Below are 24,333 nucleotides of genomic sequence, written 5' to 3' on the forward strand. Positions count from 1 at the left end.
ATTTTACAAGCTTAATTTTCATCCATGTGGTAACAATTTTTACTGAGTAGAAATAAAAGTTCAAAAAGGTGAAGAAAAGCAAAACGAGCTAAACTAATGAACAATAGCATCAAACCAGCGATGACCAGAGCGCAGTGAAACCAAAGCAAATAAAAACCATCTTATATGGAGAATAGCAACCAGGTGATGTCATTTCCTGTAATAGATGACAGAAGCAAATAATTAGGACCTGAAAAGGAGGAAGCAAAAAGCAGACGCGACCACTGAGGAGGCTGTCACTTATCTTTGGCGCTCGGTTCACTCGCATAAGTCGTTTTTAGAACAGGCAACAAAGTAACAGTCGTGTTACTGCGTTAAGCTGCTCAGACATCTGGATACTTCCACACAAAATAAAACTGAGATTCATTAATGCAGCTCTGCATTTATTTATAAAGTCACTGGTGGATTGCACAACACTGGACATTATATTCTTCATTTCCAGTTAATACTTGTACAGCTGCTGTTATTGTGTATATATATTTATATTTCTTCATACATTCTTATATATTTCTATACTGTGTATTGTGTATTTTGTTGTACAGTTATTTTATTTTCAACTTTAATTTATATATTTTATCTTATTCTTTCCCAGTTAAATTTACCCTTATTAATTTTCATATTTATTTCCTATCTTATTCATAGCCTTTTCTTTTTTTCTTTAGGTCACGAGCAGTTGTCTAAGCATTTCACTGCATATCGTACTGTGTATGTGACAAATAAAATTTGAATTTGATTTTGAATTTGGTGTAGTTTGTGTTGTATTTGAAGTTCCTCTCACTCGTTACATTTTATGAATATCCTGATTTAATCAGTGACGAAACCAACAAAGAGGACCGTCTGATGCTGTTGCACTCCACAGGTTTGAATCATCACTCAGTCCAGTGCTACAATCCCAACGGCAGATCGAACCCTGTGGTGCTTTTTATATGGCAGTGACAAAGGAGTGCTCATGTGAGATTAGTTGGATAAAGGCATTGTGACATTTTCCAACAAAACTTTATTTTGAGACCTTCGCAGTAATCAGTCAGACGCTCACGTCCCAGTTTAAAGCTCTTTCCCAGCCTGGGAGCTGAGACGAGTCTAGCTCTGGATCAGAGTTACAGAATAATGAAACATGATTTGTTGCCTTTCCCAGCTTTAAATGTTGGAATTGAATCAACCTGCAGATGTTCATCATTTTAATGGAACAGAAAATATTTCCCCTGAAATGCATCAGCAGGCTTCAAGTGTTAACAGCAGGAAACAGGATGAATCCAAACCTCAACAACGTGACTGAGAAACACAAAGTCTGCGATCAGTTTAACTCCTCAAGCTGACAAAGTGCACAAAGACGCATTTTCTCCAATAATTTTATTCATAATTTTAATATAAACAGTTAATTGTTGAATAATTTACACACAGCAAGATTTTTATTTTCATATCATTGCAACATTTTCTGTACACGTCACTACTTGGCTCTCCTTTGAAAACATAGAAAAAATAAATTGTCAAGCGTTCATTTCGTCATGGCACGTTTTTGATCCTGTACAATATGCATGTGTGTGTGTGTGAGGCCGTGTAGTCGATATTTGTGGTACATAAAGATAATGGCACATCTGGATCCAGTGTCAGGGATGAAGCGATCTGCGGGTTTTGGGGCGAGGCGTCCTTTTTTTGTGTTTTGTGTTTTTGCACTGCACATACACACATATACACCTGCTGTACGCGTACACGCCGACATTTCAACAGAACGTATACACAACATATCCCAAAAAGAATACATCAGCATATTCATCGCCAATAAAATGACATTAACAAAGAGGTATCCTGCAAGACAACACGGAGCATTCTGGGGACCAGCTATGTGCACGAGGAGAGAGGAAACGTGAAGGAGGACGAAGAGAGCGCTCGTGAAGGTCTCAACCGAGGACAACGACACACCGAAACGAGCATCGCACACTGGTGTGCAAACTGGAGCAGACCACTGGACCGGCGGAAGCTCGTCCTCGTGTCGGTCACCTGACAAAGGGCTTCGACACACAGGACTGGAAGTCATTCATAGGAGAGGTTCAGCCTTTACGCTCGTATAAAGCTTGTTTGTGTTATGGGGGAACACCGAGCTGTAGCACAGAGGCAGCTAGCTTAGCACAAAGTCAGACACTGAACACGGCGAGTGTGGCTCTGAGCAAAGCTACGCAGCTCGTTTCCACCAATCGAAGACGAATAAAGCCCATCAGACAGACCTACGTTTAATCTTTGACTTAATATCTCAACATTTCAATTTACTTCTGCATAAGTCACAATTTTAGACTCATGCAGAATTGATAAACCTAAACTGACATAAACTAACCTAAGCTGTTTTTTTCCCCCTCCAGTGGCAGAAACAAGCTTCCATACAAGATAAAACACCTTAAAATCCTACAGTTCAATATTAGACACATTATAACTAATCTGTTTAGTCCACACACACACACACACACACACACACACACACACACACACACACACACACACACACACACACAGTCGGACACGGTTCAGCAAATAACCAGTAAATGTGAAAAACTGTTGTCACTGGTCTTCTGTGGACTAAAGCATCCAGGTGATGTGTTCGTTGGTTAGTCAGAGTCACGCTCGCTCTTTCTAATCTTTATGTGAGCGTTTAGAGAGGACGCTACGCTACAGTCGCTTTGAACGAGTCCTTTGTTTATCCAAATCTCAGGGTTGGTCCAACCACTTACTTTATCCAATGCCTGAAACAACACTAGACCCTCTCTGTGACATCACAAAGAGCCAAGAGTAGAAAAAACTCACAGGGAAACTTTAGCTTAATATGAGCACTCACCCGTAACAGCTCATATAAGTGACTAATAGCTCCCCTTTAACTCTCCGTGAGGGAATTCATCAAAACCTTGCACGACTCCTGTGACAGCCTTCCAGCTCTGCAGTCGAGGACACGCTTCTCAAACACGTTTTCTCTTTAGCTTATTCAGGATTTTCTCGCTTGTGTTTTTTTGTTTTCTTCAAAATAACGCACAGTGGTCTTTTCCAGTTTGTCCACACTCACAAAGAAACAACAACAACAAACAAGTTACTTGGAAACATTTTCACACAAAAACACCTGCGACAGGTGTAGCGTGTGTGACGTGAGAAAGGCTTTACGGGTGACAGGGTGGCATGCCGCTGGGGCTGGGTGGAGGCGGGGGCGGGCCGAAATCGCACGACCTCTCAGGCCAACATTCAGGACATGCATCGGACTAAGAGCGGGGTCGGCGTGCGAAGCATTTCGGGCCGCGTACAGTTTGCGTCTGCAGCCGCGCTGCTCCGGGTTAAACACAATAACAGACTCGACTGCGCGCTGTGTAGTGGGTCGTTTCATGAAAAACAAAAAGAATCTTTTCAAATTTAGAAAAAGTTATATACACATTGATAACAATGTTAAATTCAAAATGTACAAGAGTAGTAAAAGTTTACAGTCAGAAAAGGTCGTCGTATTCGGCCTCCCTACTTTGGCTAGAAAAAAAATAGATATCAACATCTCTAAAACATAATACTTTTCTCTTTAAAACAAAACAATAATACATACAATGCTTTGTTCTCACCCTGTGCTGCGTCACTAGCATGCTCTGTCCAACCAGAGTTCAGCAAAACAAAGCCAAACTTCCCTAAAAATGAAGTGCTCTCGTTTCGTTTTTCCAGGGACGAGAAGATCTGCTGCTATTTACACGAAAGAGCTTATTATTGGGTTCATTCGAAAAGAAAATGACAAACATACAAATCGTGCAGCAAACGAACGCACGTTGAATGTTTGTGCGCTCGCTTGTTGCTAATTGCGGGTGTTTGCGTGACTTTGGGCTGTCAAAATCAAACAAAAACATGAGTAAGCATCAAATTATCTGCTGGTATAGATATTTCATCTTCATGCACAAAGCGAGCTGAGCTGAGTTCAGCTGTTATTTTTCTGCGTGGAGGGAAGGTTGAAAAGAAAAACAATGATTTCCTAAAACAACAAAAAAAAGCAGAAAAGTTTCGCCAAGAACAAAATTTATGTGATTTTCATTTCGTGTTCGGAGGCGGGAAAATCCTCTTTTGTGATTGGTGGACTGTCAGGGGCGGAGCTTTAGGCACTGTGGGTTGGCGGAGGAGCGGGAAGCCGTTTGTCTTTGCAGCCCCTGACGCGCAACGCTCCCATCCGACCGCTAGAGGGCAGTCCACGCCAGATCACGTGTGAGTGGAGCGGTCCTGACTGATTCACAGGCCGGGAAAACTGATTTATGAGAAGAGTGTTTAGGTTTTTGTCGCCTTTTTACCAGGATGCTGAGAACTTCAGTCAGAGCAGATAAAAGGTAGGTAGCTCTTCCTCCTCCTCCTCTTTACTCTCCAACCGTAAGCATCGGGCCGCCTCCCTGAGACGAAAAGTTACAATCGAGATTTCAGTTAATAGTTGTTATGGCACACAGGATGGTCCGAGTCCAGCTTTTCTCCCTTTCAGAGGCGGAGGAGGGGGCGGGGCTTAAAGTCCTCCTGTACGCAGCCCGGGCGTCTGCGTCCTGATCAGCCACGACATTGACAGGAAATACAGGTCATCACTCGACATTCACAGTAAAAAAGCAAAAGCATACGTACAGAATGAAATCAGAGAAACAAAAGTACGACAGGAGGAGACTCGAGATGTGAACACAGCGACTGTTTCGACCGGAGACAGTTTGACACGCCGAAGAAGATAAAGCAGCGCGAGGTCCACGGCGGAGCTCGGTTAGCCTTGGCTGCGTGAAGGCAATCACAGATATGAGCAGAGTCACGATATTATTGGTTTTCTCGTCAGTGTCACATCCTCTGATATCAGAGCCGCCTCACAGCCCGGAGGCCCGGTGAGCGCGGAAAAGGGGAGCAGTAAAGCTACGGTGCTGCTTCCAGTGACCGTGGGAAGCTTTGTGTGAAGATTCATGAAACGTGCAGAGGAGAGGGGGGATGAGTGCTCTTAAAACGCGACGCGCGGGCTTCAAAATAAGATGTGAGTCTATAAGAGCACGCCACGGACGCAAGACGGCAACCGGGGAAGATTCGCTTTCACGCGCCATCCATGATTCAGGCTCCGCAGCCTGATTCCTCCGTGTGCGCTGAGGTAGACTCCGGCCAAACACAGACGACAATCATTACTAACTAATTAGCTAACGAGCACTGCTGCCGCTCACCACCGCCGACTCCATCTCTACAGCTGACCAGCCTGCAGCACTTACTCCACCCTCAGCGGCCCTAAACATGCTGACGGTGCAGGAACACGCGACGTGCCGACTCTGAGCGGCTTTTTGCTGCGTGATCGGATCGTGATGCAGTTGGAATATTTCACGCAGCTGATGTTTGTCTGCTTCTATCTTTCCAAACAAACGACCACCACCCGCGGCTTCAACTCCTCAGTATGAGGAGCTGAAAACAACTCCATCATTTCCCCCCTGTTAGTGGCCGCGGCGCAGACTCGGGCCGCTCCGCGCCCGGTGTGATCGACGGTGTCGTCTCTGTGTGTGTTGAACTACAGCCAATAGATGCAGCCTGGAAGAGGCTCGGGGTTTGAGAAGGCACTGGTAAATATCTGGAGGCAGCTTCCCGGCGTTCTCGACTCTCTGGGTTCTTGAGAGAGCGACGCTTTGGCTGTGAGTGCTGTTCAGTTTGGCTCCTGCACTGCTCTGTGTTCAGGGGGGAAGATCCGCTGACTATCCGCTGATGCCTGAGGACGACAGAAGAGCGGCCGCGGGCCGGCCCGCTGCGAAACACCGGTGACCTTTGGGCTCTGGATGAAGGCCGCGGCGGGTCAGTGAAAGGTCAGCCGTAAGGACACTTGACTTGTTTTGAACTCTGAATCAGGGATCAGTGGACGGGAATGTTTTTGAATCATCATCAGGAGCAATTTGACAAGTTTCTGCTTGTGTGAATGTTCAGAGAAATCTGTCTGCCACGTATCTCATCTATTAAGGAGGAAAATCAAACGTCTGCCCTGTGTGTGTGTGTGTGTGTGTGTGTGTGTGTGTGTGTGTGTGTGTGAGCTCTGCCAACAGGCAGGAAAAGCTCGCGGGAACGAGGAGCTCCAACTCAACTGGAATGTCAGACCTGAGTGAAACAGCTGCTGCACACAGTCTGCACGTGATAGCAGGGAGAATAATGGGATTAGCAACCAACTGGCAGCCCCCCCCCCTCCCTGTGCTCTCTCAAAAACACAGGGAGACTGCCCCCCTCCATCTGCAGGTGCAACTTTCCGTATTTTTCCTTCAGGCTTCGACCACAAAACCTGGAAATTTCCACCAGGCTAATCTTGACCATCAGCAGCAAACAGGACGCCACGGGTGGAGGGGCGACGCGTGACTCTGATGAACCCTCCATCTAACGCAGAACGCCAACCGCTGCTGTCAGGTCATGCTCCGCCTTTACTCCGAGCAGCACCGCGCCGTCTAACCTCGCCAACAGCTGACACGGACGGGCAAACCGGAAAAACCACAAAAATAAATAATAAAAAAGGAAAACCGCACGAACGACGCCACAAACCTGCAGGAACAAACAGGTGGGAGCCTCGACGCCACGCCCGAGCACGCCGACCTACGAACGCCTCGTAAAGCTTCTTTCTCTCTTTTTTTGGTTTTGTTTTTAGTTTATTTTCAAAGCTGTAGTGAAATATTGAACTATTGTGCACTTTGAGAGGAAGGAAATGCAGTTACAGCATTCCCAGACAAAGACTAAGAGGGAGGCCTAAGACACCGAGAGCACTGCCGGTAGGTTGGAGCGATTTTTGGGGCTATAAAATATAAAAAATGTGAATAATAAACCCGACAAAACAAAGAACAAGCAAAGCTCCTGATGGAAAATATTACAAACTATTTACAATGCCATCTATTTTATATATATATAAAATATTGGTAGGGAAATACCAATATTCCATATATGTTTATTATATATACTCATATAATTCTATACCCACTAAAATATATGAAAGCAGCAGTTATTGGTCAGTCTGAGGGACTCTTGTTGTCCAATTCTTAACTGTTTAAATATCCTTCAGCCTTGAGGACACAAAAAGAAACGTTTGAAGCAAATAAATTAAAAGTTGTCACCAAACACCCGACGAATCTGTCGTTTGGAATTCTGCAGAACCAAAACAAACAACAAAAACATTCCTCTGGGAATAATGTTTGTTCTACGATCAAGTCTTTGCAAGTCCCACTGATTAAGTCATTGTTCAAAAAGTAGTGTGAGCGCTGACAGACACTTTGTTTACAGGCCACGTATACAAAGGCCACTATCTGAGTAAAAAGAGGGAGATCAAATAAAAAAGCACAGAATCGTGGAAATGCGGATCGGTGGGCGAGGAGGAGGGGCGGGTCTCGAGCAGGTCGAGCACGAGCAGCCTTCTTGGTTGTCTAAGGTTTGTTGTGTTCACAGTTTTCTGTTTTTTCCCCGTTTCCATCACAAGGAGTCGTGGAGACGCGGCGTCGGTGACGAGCGATAGTTTGGTTTTCTGGTCTGATGCGTTACGCCACGTTTGCATCTCCTCGCCTGTTCTGGAGCCACGAGGAAGAAAATAAAAAGTCCTGAGATTTGTGTCTCTTTTTTTGTTTTTTGTTTTTTTGAAGGGCTTCTCTGAAGAATAAGAAAATCACGATCATCGAAAATGATGAGAGGAACACGAAGGAGACAGAAAAATAGATCGGAAAGGGGAAAAGAGTTCTTTGAGGAAACGGGAAATGTTAGGAAGGGCTGGATCTGGGCAATGATAAAATTCTTCCGTTTTTCTTGCCACCGTTCATGTGTGTGTAGGGGACGTGCTCCTCATAGTTCCCCCTCAGGGCCACCGAGGGCCCGCTGTCCCTGGATAAGCTCTCCTCTCTCTGGGAGTAAGAAGAAGGGTCCAGGGGGATGCTTTCCATGTTGTCCAGGTCGAGGTCAAACTCCTCCGTCTCGGGGACTTTGTTTTCATCGCTGTAGAAGAAGGACACCTCCTGGAAAGACGGGTCCAGGTCGTCCCGCAGCATCTCGATGATCTCGAGGAACGTCGGACGCATCTTGGGATTGTACTGCCAGCACATCTGCATGAGGCTGTGCCTGGAAGAGGGATGAAGAAAGGCCAGTTTAGTCTTGTGTAACGAGGAAGGCAGTTTTCCCAGCTCCGCATCTACTCACATCCTCTCAGGGCAGTTCTCCGGTCGATCCAGGAATCCTCCTTCCATGACGAACTTCAGCACCTGCTCGTTGGACAAACCCTGGTAAGGCTGCTCGGCCAGCGTGCTGATCTCCCACAACACAACGCCGAACGACCTGCAGATGTACAAACGCACAAACAGATGAGATCAGGCCGAATGACGTGCGGCTGTACGGTGGGCCGCTGTGTGAGTGTGACTCACCAGCAGTCAGAGTGGGCGGTGAAGACGCCGTCCTTCAGCGACTCGGGTGCCATCCACCGGACAGGAAGCAGGCCCTTCCCTCCTTTACGGTAGTAGTCCGTCTCATAGATGTCTCGTGTCATACCGAAGTCTAAGAGGAAGACAAAGACAAAGGTTAAGACAGCACCTCCGACTACACGGCGGTATCAACAACAACAAACGCGTTCTGGTACCTCCGATCTTGACGGTGAAGTCCTCCGCCACCATGCAGTTCCTGGCTGCGAGGTCTCTGTGGACGAACTTTTTAGCGTTGAGGTAGGCCATGCCGTCTGCGATTTCTGCAGCCATCTGGAGCATGTCTTTCAGAGTCGGTGGTGGGGAGCCAGACGGGTTGTTCTACAAACCACAAACAGGTTAGAGCGACTCAAAGCGTCGCGCAGGTAACGCTGTGCTGGCCATCTGCTGAAATACTCGTTTTCAGTCACGTGACCGACTCGCTACGCTGGCGAGCTAAATGTTACTGCATGACTACTTGGATCATCTACCCATGGAGGGAAAATGAAGACAGCGATCCATATTCTGCCCCAATATCACAGCTACTGTCTGGCATTTTAGTTAAACTCAAAGATGTTCGTAGGATTGGTGGAGAGCAAAGGTGGAGTGGCTGGAGCTCAGGAGGTAGCCTGGGTCACCTGCCAACTAGGGATGGGTACCGGTATCCGGTGCCATAATGACATAAACGGTAGTAACCAGACCGAAAAGCAGCCACATTTTGGTGCTTTATTTTCCTGAGCTGTGATACACTTTAGATTCTAGCCAATCATTTTACGTTTCCGAGGATAGTAGGCGGGTCCAGGTACGTACGTTCTTTTAGAGCAGAGCTACAGATTAAAAACGCCCAAGGCGAAGCGGTCAAAGTCTGGCTGTACTTCACAGCAAAAGATGCAAACTCAGCAGCTGCAACAAGTGCTTTAAGCTGATACTGTGATACTGTCAAAGGAGGTAACACCTCAAATCTGATGAAACACCTGGCGACGCATAGCGTTTTTTTAAAAGCAGAGAAATGCGCCGTATTTGATAGCTTGCTGCGAGACCTCACACCGAGCACATCTACTGCGGGTGTGGTGCCTGTTATCGACCCGGAGTTAGCAACATCCCCCAAAAACCCGAAGAGTAGAGTCCTGGCCCCTAGCCCTGCCAGTGTAGCAGAAATGATGAGGATGATGATGCAGCAGCAGCCGTTCTTCTCTGCGTGAGTCGCTTAATGTTGTTCGTGTGTAATTTACGTTGAGTAGGCTAACCACGTTATTACATTAATGCATGTAAGGTGAACTAGCAAACACCATCATAGCTACATGCGACTGTCTTCTTGTTTGATGGCAGATACTCCCTTCACCCTGGACAAAAAGGCTAAAATGACCAAAGAAAAAGTGGAAAACAGTTAAACATGAGAGGTTTTTGGACAAAGTTTGTGTTTTTTCCATTGTTTAAGCTGCTTCCAGCCAAGAGTGATACCATATATGCCCCATAGCTGCAGAAAAGGCTAACATTGTTATCTTTTTACAAAAAAACAGCTGAACATGAGAGGTTTTTGGACAAAGTTTGTGTTTTCCATTGTTTAAGCAACGGCACAGTTTCAAAAGTACCGGTTTGGTACTGGTGTCGAATAAAACCTAAACGATACCCATCCCTAGTGGACACCTGGATGTGTCTTACTGGAGTCCAGTGCCGGCGGGTCGTTGAGTGGAATTCATTCCTGCTCTGCGATTGGATAATTGGCTGATCACCCAGTATTTAACCACCAGATGACAGCCATGCTCCAAGCCTCCACCACCCAATAAACCACTCGTGGGTCTGATTGTTGTTACTTAGACGGTCTTTGCCTAAAAACTTTTATCAGTTGGTATCAAATTGGTATCAGTAAGTATGTAACATTGTAATGTAACAAGTAACATTGTTATCTTTTTACAAAACAAAAAACAGCTAAACATGAGAGGTTTTAGAACAAAGTTGGTGTTTTTTCCATTGTTTAAGCACCGGCACCGTTTCAAAAGTACCGGTTTGGCACCGGTATCAGATAAAAGCTACTGCCAACTGGAAGGTTGGTGGCTCGATTCCCAGTCTGCATGCCCAATATCTCTGGGATACTCTCCGATCCATCGGAGTGTGAATGTTAGCTAGAACACACTTTAGCTTAGAAAAATCCTGTATGAATGGGCGACTGAGGCATGTTGTATAAAAGAGTAGAAAAGCACTACATAAGAACCAGTCCGTGTACTGATCAGGTGACTTGCAGCAGGAGCAGGTGAGTCTATCGTCTACTGATCACCATCTTCATTACTGAGCCTTAGCAGAGGAATATTAGCTAAAATCATAACACGTGCAACTTCTTTTCACCTTTTTTTGAAATTTTATGAACAACCATTAGGCTGTAGGCTTTACTGCACGTCCCAAATCACAAACACTGCTGGTGCATGGGCCCATCGGTCTGAGTGACTCGTTATACACAGGTGGAAAAACCCTACTTTGCTTAATTTTCAGCAAACAGGCTTCAGGGAGTGCATCCATATGTAAAAAATACTATTAAACCACATGAGTGACGTTTGGGGGCGGGGCTTACATACCAGCGTGTGGGAGCACAATAATCAGGACTACATACCTCAGAGTCTGGCCTGAGGCTCCGCAGGTAGCTTTTCAGGTCCCCGTGGGTCATCAGCTCCATCACTACCAGGGTGGGCTGACCTTTGGACACCACACCGAGCAGACGTACCTGCAAACAATTCATTCTGTTAAAACGGCGCGCTCAAATCTAGCAGCAGACTTTCAATTTAATGAGTAGAAATTATAAAGCTACACCTCAATCTGACTTTTACAGCTGACGTTTTAACCTCAGTTAAACTAGTGATCAGCCGGCTCTGCGGGACCACAGTAACAGTTACAACGTTTGTTTGTAGAGTCAAACTGTGCGTGAACACGGCAGCGCCAGCAAAACAAGACATGACTGAGTCAGATGTGTGCCGCCGCTTTCAGTGAGCCGACGGAAAAGCTGTAATTTAGTGTAATTGGCGAGCAGCTGCTCCGGCGTCCTCTCGGCGTGCCGTGCCGCTGTCTGAGGGTTTAACGGTTTAAAGAGTCATACCACGTGGTGACAGCTGAAAGCCTTCATGACGGAGGCTTCGTTGAGGAACTCGATCCTCTCTCGCAGGCTGGCCGATTCGTTGACCGTCTTGACGGCCACGCGCGTCTCCGGATCGCCTTTGACGATGTCTTTGGCGACTCCTTCGTACACCATACCGAAGGAGCCCTGACCGAGCTCTCTGAGCAGTGCGATCTTCTCCCGGGGCACCTCCCACTCATCAGGAACGTACACTACACAACACAGGTGCGAATGACCGCTTTGACAGAGCGAACTGAGGGAACAAATCATTGTGTGACGGAAAAAACAACTATTTTATTCTTACTGTCACCAGCGCTGAAGTACTCGGGGTTTGGAGAGGTGATGAGATCTCCTAAGGGGCCTTCGGTTTGCCTGTAACACGACCACAGAGAGTCACTAAGAGTCACTGCAGTTTATGGCTGTAATGGGCAGCCTGCTGGTTAAAGACCAACCTTTTTTTGAAGTACACAAACGCTCCACCTCCCGCGAGTAGCAGCAGGATGAAGCAGATGACGGGACCCATGACAATCCAAATCAAACCTTGATCAGCTGCAACAGATAACAAAGAGCGGTCACGAGACAGTAAATTTGGCTTCTTCCACTTTTCTGTTAAGTTCAGAAGTCCGACTCTCGGAGTCTTACGGTTGGGCATGAAGAAGTAAATCATCTCAGTAAAGGAGCCGTTTCCTGCCAGCGAGGTGGCGCGAACCCTCACGCTGTAGTTTCCAGGCTGAACAAGGGAAAGCTTGGTGCCACCGAGCTTCTGATAGGCCGGCCGTGACACACAGGTCGTGTGAACCTAGGCCCGAAAAGAAAAGAGAGAAAACCCACGTTATTCTAAAGGTTTGCTTAAATAATAATGGAACAAACAGGTCCGGATATTTCCAGGTTACTTCTACACACATGTGGCACAGCAGGAAATACTACAGTTCAGATGTGTTTACATTACTTCAAATACTCAGGTGCCAGGGTAGAGTGTGCAGGACGTAGCACGCATGATGCTCACTCACTGCTCTATTCCCACCCAATCAAAAGTGACCAAAGTATTTTTACTGAGCCAATTCCTCTTAACCCTTTAAGACCTACCATAGAGCCAAGTCTGCCAGAGCTTATATTATATGTTTACATGCTGTGGAGCCATTTTTGGGAGCATTTCAAGTTGCTATACATCAATACAACCATTATAACCCAGATTTTAATAATATGTCTGCATTAAGTGCATAGTAATTACATAAATTGCAAAAAAGTGCAATAAACTACAAAAAAATGTAAAATCGTTTTTGTTTTTTAACATATATTTCTAGTTAGAGAAATTTAAGAGGCTTATCCCTCAAAACTGTAAATACAAAAAAGTTGCACAAAATAGTTTCCCACCACAGGAAATTTATTTTGAGTGTCTTCATAGTTTTATTTTTGAAATACACCAATTTTTATATACTGCAGGAAAAACAAAAGTAAATATTATAATGCAAATTTGCAAAAAAGCAGCATATGCATCAAAATAAACTATTTCCAGCAGTGCAATATGAGTCCTAAGCATCCCAGAAACCACACAGAAAGTCATAAAGTCAAAGATAACTTTTAAAAACACCAGTATAGGCTCATGAGGCCCTGATGGTAAAAAACTACATTTCCGTGAAAATGACGTCACTTCCTGTTATTTCATGGCGGACATGCGATAGTTCGTGCTGATGGACGTAGGAAGTGTTATGAACAGCTGATCGGATCGGCAAAGCGTGTTTCTGGAATATTATGTTTTTGTTGCTGCAAGTGCTTTTTATGCAGTTTTTGCAAAGCTATATGTGGAAGGAAACTGTGACCGAGGACAAGCTGATGGCATAAGATGTAAGTACAACTCCTCCGGTTTCATATGCAAAAAAACATTATTGCGCTAGCTCACGTGGTTGCAGAGCTACCGGGATTTAAAAATAGTTACGCAAAACGGAGCGTGCTGCTCTGACCGGCTTTAAAGGGTTAACCCCTGATTGGGTGGACAGCCCACACTCCACCCCGTCTTCTCATGCTGCTGTGAAGCAAACCTTCACCTCACAGAACGACCTGCTCGAGCTCGTGTACGGGAAGAAATCAGAGTTTGACTGCAGTTACACTTGTGTCTCTTATTTTGAAGGGCCAACGTTTAAACGTTCTTGCTGATGTTTGTTGGGCTCGTTGGTTTGCAGGATAAAGGGCCTCGAGGGGAGGGCTGTTGTGATTTGGTGCAAACCTGAATGTTGTGCTGAAGTGAGAAGAACAACCAGAGCTTTTTGTGTTCAGACCAAATCACTACATACACTCACACAAAGGAGCAATTTTTTAAAGTGGATGCTGTTGAATTAAAATGTATCCAAAGAGCTGACATGTGTAAAAACACATAAGACTGTAATCTAAAAATTGACCTGTAGCCCTTTGATATAAGTGAAAAGCTGGGCTCGTTTGACTCGTTAAGGACGCTTAAGGTTGGCTGATGCGCGACTGCACTGTCGCAGTTGAAGTCCTGCACTGAAAGCAGCAGGAAGTGATCACTGCAGTGATAAATGCATCCAGCCTTCATAACTGTGCTGTAACATTCTCAGTGTTGTCATCGACGTGAGCCTCCAACGCGCCCCAAACACCATTTTAAATGAATCCACATCAGTCCGGGCCACGGGCGGTTTTTCAGCGCAGCGAGATGTCGCGCGAGTCCATCGCTGCCACTGCATACTCGTCTTCCATCCTGCCTCTGTCACTATGGTAACAGATCTGCTGCTGGCTCCTGGGGTCAGGCAGTGCAGCAATGAATAGTAATGAGAGATGAATTCACACATTTAGAGCAAGTAAACAACAAGACTTGGACGCGCCGTCACAGACCAGCACGTATGCACGCAAACATTCCCAGAATTTCATCCACAAACAGACGCCTCCGACAGCGTCGACACGCAGCACCAGGAGGCTGTAAACAAATATTTCCTTGTCTTCTTCTATAATGAACAGACAGAAATCGGGGTGTTTACAGGAAGCCTTTCCTTCCCGGCCTGCCTGGAGTCTACCCAGATCACTCCTCGTCTTCTCACCTGCATCTGTTTTCCCTTCTGTCCTTCCAGCAGAGCGAATCGGGATCATTTCTGCCGGCTGTTTTCCCACATCACCTCTGTGCCCTTTAGTTTTGACAAACAAAGGACCCCGAGTCCTCCCACTAACATTTCCCAGGCCCAGTGGTTCATACTGACCTCTGAGTCTCCAACCTTTTTGTAGAAGACCTCGTACAGGATGATGAGCCCATTAGGGTTGATGGGTGGATTCCACTTAATCAACACATAGGGCGGCTCGCCTTGCACAATCTCGTGGGTCACGGGCTCTGGGATGTCGTCTGCTTTCTCTGCAGGTGTCAGACAGAGAAAAGCACTTCACAGTGAGGCGAATCTGATATTCGGTGCAGCAGCAGCCTATTTGCACACGCGTGTGTCCGTTCTTACCCTCAGGCATCGTTCGGGCACTGATATAAGTCGCCATGCTGCAGCGTTTGGGATCTGTGGGATCGTTGCAGGCTATGATCTCTATCTTATAACTGGTAAAGTGTTGCAGGTTGGAGATGACCGTCGACTCCTTTGAGAACACCTTTTGTTCCACCTGGCAGAAAGGAAAAGAGATTGAACTTCGACTGCAACTCAAATAAAGTGAAGGCAAAAGATGTGGTAAACATGAAACGCTCGATACCTTGGATTCCTCTTGATCCTCGCCATCGGGGGCGATTGTGCCTGAATCCAACTGCAGATTGGGAATTGTAGTAAGGAAGAGAGGAGGCTGGGTGGCATTAGCAACTCCCACCGAGCGGCGCCGCCGGGATGGTCTGCAGAAGTAAAAGTTAGAATAGGATATGAGTGAGTGACAGAGACCTGCAAAGTCGTCAAGTTTCATGTGTTTGCAGATGACAGATGGTGTTTGGTGGAAGCAAGCCAGACCTCTGCTCGCACTAACCTTCCTGTGTGTCTAACTTCAGGACATTTATCCACAAACACCATCCTAGGAGACATACTGACTCTCACCACTAGGTGGTGCCAGGCGAGCCACCATCCCAGCTAACAGGCCTCGAGCTCAAACCAAATACAGAGGAGCTGATGTTTCACCTGATGTGCAATGAAAGGCAGATTTACTGCGTATGAACTCTTGAAGAGACGAACCCGAGTGCTGCGTTTAGGACCGAGCGAAAGCAGAAACGGGAGCTCGTGTCCGTTTGCGTGACAAAATAAGAACAGCGTGAGCCGCTGCTGGTGTCCTGCACTGTATGGAGATGACCTTGGCCAGCTCAGAAGCAGGAGTTCAAAATGAGGCTGATGTGCGCACGGCGGTGTGTGCGTGTCTCCAAATGACGGTCTGCATGACTGCGTTCCTGACCGGCATGAATGATAATGGGCACAGTAATCACCCCCCCAGGTAAGCAGAGACTGTGGGTGTTTGTGTGTCCAAGAACAAGGTAGGGGCACCGGGGCCCAGACACTCAGCACCTCCCACTCCAAGCCCCCGACGGTGGGTGACCAGCACAAAAACAAGTGTCTATAAAAACACACACAGTGGTGGAGACTCACACCAAGGCTCTCTCAAGGCCTGCTTGAGAGACGAGAGGAGACAAAAGGAGACGAGAGGAGACGAGAGGAGACGAGAGGAGAGGAGACGAGAGGAGAGGGGAGGAGAGGAGACAAGAGGAGAGGGGAGGAGAGGAGAGGAGAGGAGACAAGAGGAGAGGGGAGGAGAGGAGACAAGAGGAGAGGGAAGGAGAGGAGACAAGAGGAGAGGAGAGGAGAGGGGAGGAGAGGAGACAAGAGGAGAGGAGACAAGAGGAGAGGAGACGAGAGGGGAGGAAACGAGAGGAGAGGGGAGGAGAGGAGACAAGAGGAGAGGGGAGGAGAGGAGAGGAGAGGAGACAAGAGGAGAGGGGAGGAGAGGAGACAAGAGGAGAGGGGAGGAGAGGAGACAAGAGGAGAGGGAAGGAGAGGAGACAAGAGGAGAGGAGACAAGAGGAGAGGAGACAAGAGGAGAGGAGACGAGAGGAGAGACAAGATGAGAAAAGAGGAGAGGAGAGGAGACGAGAGGAGGCAAGAGGAGAGGAGACAAGAGGAGAGGGGAGGAGACAAGACGAGAGGAAACGAGAGGAGAGGAGACGAGAGGAGAGGAGACGAGAGGAGAGGAAACGAGAGGAGACAAGAGGAGAGGAGACGAGAGGAGAGGAGAGGGGAGGAGACGAGAGGAGAGGGGAGGAGACAAGACGAGAGGAAACGAGAGGAGAGGAGACGAGAGGAGACGAGAGGAGAGGAGACAAGAGGAGACAAGAGGAGAGGAGGAGAGGAGACGAGAGGAGAGGAGACAAGAGGAGAGCGGAGGAGAGGAGACAAGAGGAGAGGAGACGAGAGGAGAGGAGAGGAGAGGAGACAAGAGGAAACAAGAGGAGAGGAGACAAGAGGAGAGGAGACGAGAGGAGATGAGAGACAAGATGAGAAAAGAGGAGAGGAGACGAGAGGAGAGGAGACAAGAGGAGAGGAGACGAGAGGAGACAAGAGGAGAGGAGACAGAGGAGACGAGACGAGAGGAGACGAGAGGAGAGAAGACAAGAGGAGACAAGAGGAGAGGAGAGAAGACGAGAGGAGACAAGAGGAGAGGAGACGAGAGGAGAGGATATAAAAACCACACACAGTGGTGGAGGACGCAGAAGTGGAACAGATGCGTTGGAGACTCACACCAAGGCTGAGTGATCTGGTTTAACTCCGGTCACGAAGAGAAACAAATTTGTTACATTTCTGCAAAACTCGAGGGCATTAAGCGGTTCCAGGAACACGAATTAAACTTAAAGTGCCTTTAATTTAGGTGTTGGGGTGCGTCTCTATTTACGTTTTCCGAAATAAGAATTTAGCATGTGGGTAAACAATGCAGCCGAGGCATCGTCGCATGTTCAGATGCTGGGAGTGAACCTGCTCTCGTACCTGCTCTCAAAGACTTCGTTGTGTAGGTAGTTCTCGAAGGTCTTGCGGTACTCTATCTCCTCCTGCTCCTTCTTCAGCTGGCTGTCCGTCTTGGGGCAGGCGCAGCACCTGCCGCCCGAGGTGGGCTCATCTGTTTGGTTCCACTTGTGCTCATCCTCGCTGTCCAGGTGGGTCGGGATGCGAGACGGCACTTTCATTCCTGGACGGGAAAACACAGCTGTCAGGGGAAGCCCATCAAATGACTGAAGAGGGCAAACCATTTAAACTGCAACCTTGTAAGCAGTAGTCGAATTTGTACAGGTCGCTGTCCTCCGCCTGCTTTCGACAGACCACCCGGTAGTGGGTGATGTTGCCATTGGGACTGGTGGGCGGTTTCCACTTCAGGATGATCTGAGAGGAGGAGTTGGAGGAGGAGATGGGGTCCAGAGGAACAGAGGGTTCTGACGGGGACAGAGAACAACATGTAAGTGCATCACAAGGACTTTAGCTCCATCACCAAACATAACAGTTTGCACGATTCTAACGAGCTTAAAAGTCGATATTTGTTTAAACACCTTCCTCAGCACAGTGCAGTCCACCCTCCACTGAGACCAGATGGATCAGCTGAAGGGACAGATGCATCTTCCTGCATCGCAGCCTTCCCAGATTATTTTCCTGTTTCTTGACTTTCAGATGCTGCTCGTGTGGTGCAAACAGTTTGTTTTCCTGCCACTTTCTCCTTTGTTCTTCTATTTTCCTCACTTTAAGGATACGCTGCCGTGAAGGCTAATAGCTCTTTTGGAATCAGTTTGAGGTTCAAACAGATTATTTTCTGCCTGTCAGGCGGCTTATGTTTGGCATTTTTTACAGATTCAACTAAAGAAATGTATTTTTGCTGCAGGTAACAAAGTGTCTACAGGCACAATTGAAAAGCGGCTCTTTGCTAAGTCGTTTGGTTTGGTTCCTTTTATGCTCCGATGATTCGTGGTTCATGGTCAGTGTTAAGAGGTTTAAACAAATAAAAATGATCAGGGACAAACTGCACAAACGAAAAGGAAAACTTTGACAGACCTTCAGAGAGCCTGCTCAAGAGCACTTTAAAAAGTTACAATAAAGTCGAGCAACTTGGAAACAAAATATAAAGAAATGAGTGCTGACAGTACCGTTTAAGCCCAAATGGCTTCTTAATACATCCCATCGTATAAAACAATTAACAACAGTTGGAGTGTTTACCACAAGTCCACCAACAGAAGTAGTTTTATACGATCACTTAGAAAGAGTCAGATATTCTACAGTCATTGAAGCATCCATCAAACACAAACGTCTGGAGTTCATGGCGTTACTCACTGGAAGCATCCGTCTGAACGTAGATGATCTCGGTCTTGGCTCCGTGGACCTGGTGCTCATCAGACGCAGACAGCTGCGTTTTGACCATGATGGCGTACTGGGTCCAGGGCTTCAACGGTCGGATCAGGTACCCCGGGTCGTCTGCCTTCTTTCCCTCCGTGGAACGGGGCGGCGGGTCGACGTCGGCGATCACCCAGCTGTTAGAGCCGCAGGCGTCCTGTCCATCGAACTCGGTGACGTTCTTATACGGCCTGTTGCACATGGAGCGAAAACGACCCAACATTGTTAGGCGTCCGTGTGTCATACAGACTGAAGAGTGAAGTGTTTTTGTGTGTCCTCGTCTGTACACGGAGCAATGATTTACTTACGCCTCTTTGTAGAGAACCATGAATCCCAGCAGGTCCCTAAAGTCTGCTGGCCAGAACGGCTCCCACCTCAGTATGATCATATTCGACTTGGTCTTTATCAGAGTGAAGTTCAGCAGCTTCGTCTCACCTAAAGGACCAAACACAATAATCACGTTCACGTCAGAGCAATCCTAAAAACAAGGAAGTCTCGTGTTCTGGTCCTCTTACAGGAAGCTTGCTCCCCGTTGTTGCGTAAAGCGATGTCGTTCTTTTGGTTTCGATCCCGGGTTCCCGTCACCGTCTCCATCTTTCGGATTTCAGACATGCAAAGCTTAGAGTTGTAGTGGAAGAACGTGCGACCACGCAGGATGGTCAGATTGTGCTTGGACCAATCCCAAAGCTCACGGAGGTTCTGGTTGTCCAGCGCGTAGAAGGCATAGGCACTGAAAGAGATCGGACATCAGAAAGATCAATCACTCACAGCAAGGAGAGGAGACGAGGAGAGGAGACAAGAGGAGAGGAGACGAGGAGAGGAGAGGAGAGGAGAGGAGAGGAGAGGAGAGGGGAGGAGAGGAGAGGGGAGGGGAGGAGATGAGAGGAGACGAGAGGACAGGAGAGGAGAGGAGAGGAGAGACAAGATGAGACAAGAGGAGAGGAGACGAGAGGAGAGGAGAGGAGAGGAGAGACAAGATGAGACAAGAGGAGAGGGGAGGAGAGGAGAGGAGACGAGAGGAGAGGAGAGGAGAGGAGACGAGAGGAGAGGGGAGGAGAGGAGACGAGAGGAGAGGGGAGGAGACGAGACGAGAGGACAGGAGAGGAGAGGAGAGGAGAGACAAGATGAGACGAGAGGAGAGGGGAGGAGACGAGACGAGACGAGAGGAGAGGGGAGGAGAGGAGACGAGAGGAGAGGGGAGGAGAGGAGAGACAAGATGAGACGAGAGGAGAGGGGAGGAGACGAGACGAGAGGAGAGGAGAGGAGACGAGAGGAGAGGGGAGGAGAGGAGACGAGAGGACAGGAGAGGAGACGAGAGGAGAGGAGAGGAGAGGAGAGGAGAGGGGAGGAGAGGAGACGAGAGGACAGGAGAGGAGAGGAGAGGAGAGGAGAGGAGAGGAGAGGAGAGGAGAGGGGAGACAAGATGAGACAAGAGGAGAGGGGAGGAGAGGAGACGAGAGGAGAGGAGAGGGGAGGAGAGGAGACGAGAGGACAGGAGAGGAGAGGAGAGGAGAGACAAGATGAGACGAGAGGAGAGGGGAGGAGAGGAGACGAGAGGAGAGGGAAGGAGAGGAGACGAGAGGAGAGGAGACGAGAGGAGAGGGGAGGAGAGGAGACGAGAGGACAGGAGAGGAGACGAGAGGAGAGGGGAGGAGAGGAGACGAGAGGAGAGGGGAGGAGAGGAGAGGAGAGGAGACGAGAGGAGAGGGGAGGAGAGGAGAGGAGAGGAGAGGAGAGGAGACGAGAGGAGAGGAGACGAGAGGAGACGAGAGGAGAGGAGACGAGAGGAGAGGAGAGGAAAGGAGACGAGACGAGAGGAGAGGAGACGAGAGGAGACGAGAGGAGAGGAGACGAGACGAGAGGAGAGGAGAGGAGAGGAGAGGAGACAAGAGGAGAGGAGACTTACTCTGCCTCGAGCTGCTCCCCCCTGATGACTCGTAGCTTGCGGAGGAACGAGAGGGAGACGAGGGCGTAAGCTCTGCGGATGGTCAGGTAGCCTGTGATCTCTTCAATCTGACCCAAACTCGCCTCCAGTTCGGCTGCTATGTTATCTATAAAGAAGACGGTTCATCACATAAACAGCTGATGAGAGCAGACAGAGGTCAGGTATCTACAGACAAAGGCTCAAAAAGTTTTAACAAAGGGGGGAAAAGTCAAGAAACCCAAGTAACGGACAAGAAGGCGACACGGAGAGAGAAACAGGAAGTGGTACTCACTGCCTCCTCGGATCTTGATGATCATGTTGCCTTTAAGAATGGTGCACCCCCTCAAAGCCTGGGCTGACGTTACCGAGTCGATGGTCTTGTTTCCCACACACTCTTTAGGACACAAGCCGGCACACCGTGAGCAAGTCAGCCTGCACAGAGAAACACACAACATCAAAATCCTAATGAACGAGCTTTGTGTGCGAGACTAGCTGAAGGTCAGGACTTCAACGTGGACGCTGCAGAGAAACGCCTTCGGTTAAAGCAAACAAAACTGTTTTTTGAGCGAAACACACAGAAAATGCCTCAAATGTTTCTGCGTGCAGTTATCAGAACTGGAACGAGGCAGGAATGCTCGGTGACATAGCGGAGCGCCGTGGGTCGGAGCCGGCGATGACATCGCAGTTTTAAACAACAAGGACGAATCTGTTCAGTTTTTCTGAGGTCTATTCAGACTTTCTACATGGGCAGACATCCATCTGCTCTGTTATAGCTGCTGCTTCTTCTCCCTTTGTCCAACGGAAACCAGAAAACAAACACGAGCCAACATTCAAGTGTCTAAAACTGCAGTTCCTCTCATGTCCACTTGAGGCAGGCTCCAAGAATGAGTCAATCCCCACAGACGTCCACGTTAAAGGCTAAAACGGAGATGTGGTGGTTAAAATCTGCCAATATCAGTATTGACCTCCAACCCATATATCGGTGTATTGGTGGGGCATACTTTATATAATCATATATATCTGTTTTTAATGGTTTTAATGGAAGTGACGGTGGTGAATCAAACATGCGCTCAATAAGCTGCTGCACGTATGTTGTTACGGCCTGATCTTAATCACATGCAAATCTAAGTGTCCAGGTGCTCCTCCGGGATTGGTGCGTCCGGGTGGATGGCTGGCACCGATTGGCTGCGGACTGGGAGGCAGCAGATAAGAGGAGACCGCCGGCGACTTCTATGTGATTCATCCTCGGCCCAACCCGACTGGCAGACCATTCACTGCGTCACTGTGTTATGTTACTTGATGTAAGAGCACGTAGGGGTGGACCGCCTTTTCTTTTGATCAGTTGTCTCCTGTTTTTGTTAGGCAGGGAGGGAAGTGAGTGTCATTTGGTTTAGTTCTTTTGGGTAGGTAAGTTGTTTATTTTTGAGATAGGTTACCCTTTTGTTTGTTGTTTTGGCTTTGGGTTCACCCTGATGTTAAGATGTGCTCCCTTCCTTGGTTTAACACACTTTGTAAATAAATCACTGTCACAAAAATATCAAGTGTGTGGACGTGCTGCTTGGGGTTGGACGGGGATGGATCACCCTTTATGTTTTGGCCTGGCCGCGCCTAGCCGGGTCATAACAATGTGAATCTCTATAATTCTCTCAAACGATTTAATAACCTCCAAAATAAAACTGTTTATTTAACAGGATTAATAGTTTTAGTGCAAAAAATGTCACAGAGAAAAGAAACAAGACTCGTGCGCCAGCTGCAGCTCTCAGAGCGATGTCCTCCCACTGCAAATGTGCTTTTGCACGTAATCATATGCACACGCATGCACGCACGCGGCGATGAGGCCTTGATAGCGCCCTTCAAGAAAATCATTCTCAAAAGGCCTGGCATGTGCAGCGAGTAGTCTGGTAAGTGCTGCTCCATTCACAAATGAGCACCGTTTCTTTTTTTTGATGCACTGTCAAAAGAGCAGAATCCAGCTTTCATTTCCACCCTCGATGTCCCCACCTGCTTTAGCCACACTGCACACTGGCTGAAGGGCAAGGAAGCCTCCATGTTTACTTCCCATTTCCTATTTTGAGGGAATCGAGGATGTTCAGTTATGTTTTTCACGTTTGCTTAAAAAAGGTAGAGTGCACGTCAGCCGGGGCGGGGGATTGCTCTGGATCATTAGAAAAGATACCGATCACCGAACTCAGGCCCCGGGGACGTCTTTAAAGGAGCCCCTGTGCCCAGGAAGCAGCCAACAAAGGAAGCTGTTGTGTTGCTATTCATAAGCTCACCCTGCTTTAATTCTGTGCAGCTCCTATTATATTCGCTCTCTGCAGGAAACACAAACGCACATACACGCAGTTATCCAAAATAAGCCCCCCACCCCTCCCAGACAGCCAGCCTGCGATGAAGACCCCATTCACCACAGTCACAGTGGCACGAAACACCCCACAGGTACGCTGACAGATCTCCACGCCCGGCTCCTCGTGGTTTCCACCTTATCACCTCCTCATTTCTCGCACTCAGTGGACGAATCATCCTCTCTGTGACTTGTGAGTGAGTGGAAATACCCTGTAATGAATTCTGCAGAACAACAGTGACTTTTAAGAAAAGCTCCAAGCATATTTTGTGTCTCTTTCTCCCACATGGAAAATTGTATATTCAGCTCCTCAGAAGTAACGCTCTAGTTGCAGCGTAGAAAGGCAGAATGTTTTGGGTCGTTGTAGTGAGAAACACAGACACACAGGCAGACAGGCGGCGTCCAACCGGAGCTCTTAAAGGGACAGTGTTGATCCGTCCGGCTGAACTCTGTGACTCGGACTCGCCGAACCGTCGAGAACAGAGGGTTTGGTTTGGAGCGAGCGTGCGCACACACACAGCAGCACTACTGCGCTGTCACATCCAGGAAGGAGGAAGCTCTTTTTAGACTGGCAGAGGAGGATGAAGATGCAGTAAAAATACAGTTATGAAGCGTTTCTTCACATCTCTCTTAATATAACAGAATAAACACAATAATAACATGGACTGAACCACCACTCACAACCAGCACTTTATAGCCTCTGTAGAAATCATCCACAGATCTCACTGATCTTAACTGCACTGCTGTATGATTCTGTGTAAATAATCATTCTGTACATACGATCATTTTTAATTCTACAGCTGTTTATAACCTGCATAGTTCATATTTCTGTAGTTTTCATATTTATATCCTGTTCATAGCCTGTACATACTTATAGTTATAGCATATTTATAACATACTTCATACCGTGTACATATAACATACCATAATAGACCCATTTCTGTAATATACTCACATATCTATATCATGGCTAAAGTATTTCTGGATGGATGCAAACTGCATTTCGTTGCCTTGTACCTGTGCATGTGACAATAAAGTTGAATTCTATTCTATTCTAATATCTCCCTGGAAAAATGAATTACAGGGCAGCTTCCATCATATCTAACACCTCTCACGTCTTTGTTGCTTTAGATGCGTGCTAACAGCGCTGCACATGCACACATGCACACATGCACACATGCACACAT

The 24,333-nt window shown here is 47.5% G+C and overlaps 1 protein-coding gene across 1 annotated transcript in view; it reads right to left on the reverse strand.

Annotated features, from left to right (window-relative positions):
* Positions 1-1,374: 1,374 nt before the first annotated feature.
* insrb (insulin receptor b) overlaps positions 1,375-24,333 on the reverse strand; it is an 81,066-nt gene continuing 58,107 nt past the window's right edge. The window contains exons 5-23 of the mRNA XM_087836913.1: positions 21,095-21,234; positions 20,785-20,929; positions 19,394-19,608; positions 19,187-19,313; positions 18,819-19,069; positions 17,765-17,932; positions 17,493-17,691; positions 15,235-15,367; positions 14,994-15,147; positions 14,748-14,896; positions 12,184-12,340; positions 11,994-12,090; positions 11,846-11,913; positions 11,524-11,753; positions 11,044-11,154; positions 8,618-8,780; positions 8,406-8,535; positions 8,185-8,319; positions 1,375-8,106 (exon numbers count right to left, since the gene is read on the reverse strand). Of these exons, the coding sequence (XP_087693039.1) occupies positions 7,752-8,106; positions 8,185-8,319; positions 8,406-8,535; positions 8,618-8,780; positions 11,044-11,154; positions 11,524-11,753; positions 11,846-11,913; positions 11,994-12,090; positions 12,184-12,340; positions 14,748-14,896; positions 14,994-15,147; positions 15,235-15,367; positions 17,493-17,691; positions 17,765-17,932; positions 18,819-19,069; positions 19,187-19,313; positions 19,394-19,608; positions 20,785-20,929; positions 21,095-21,234 (3,127 nt within the window). The 3' untranslated portion in view covers positions 1,375-7,751. The remainder of the gene's footprint in view (positions 8,107-8,184; positions 8,320-8,405; positions 8,536-8,617; positions 8,781-11,043; positions 11,155-11,523; positions 11,754-11,845; positions 11,914-11,993; positions 12,091-12,183; positions 12,341-14,747; positions 14,897-14,993; positions 15,148-15,234; positions 15,368-17,492; positions 17,692-17,764; positions 17,933-18,818; positions 19,070-19,186; positions 19,314-19,393; positions 19,609-20,784; positions 20,930-21,094; positions 21,235-24,333) is intronic.

Source organism: Neolamprologus brichardi, chromosome 23 (genome assembly GCF_056152115.1).
Source record: "Neolamprologus brichardi isolate AB-2024 chromosome 23, ASM5615211v1, whole genome shotgun sequence".
NCBI classification, from domain to species: Eukaryota; Metazoa; Chordata; class Actinopteri; order Cichliformes; family Cichlidae; genus Neolamprologus; species Neolamprologus brichardi.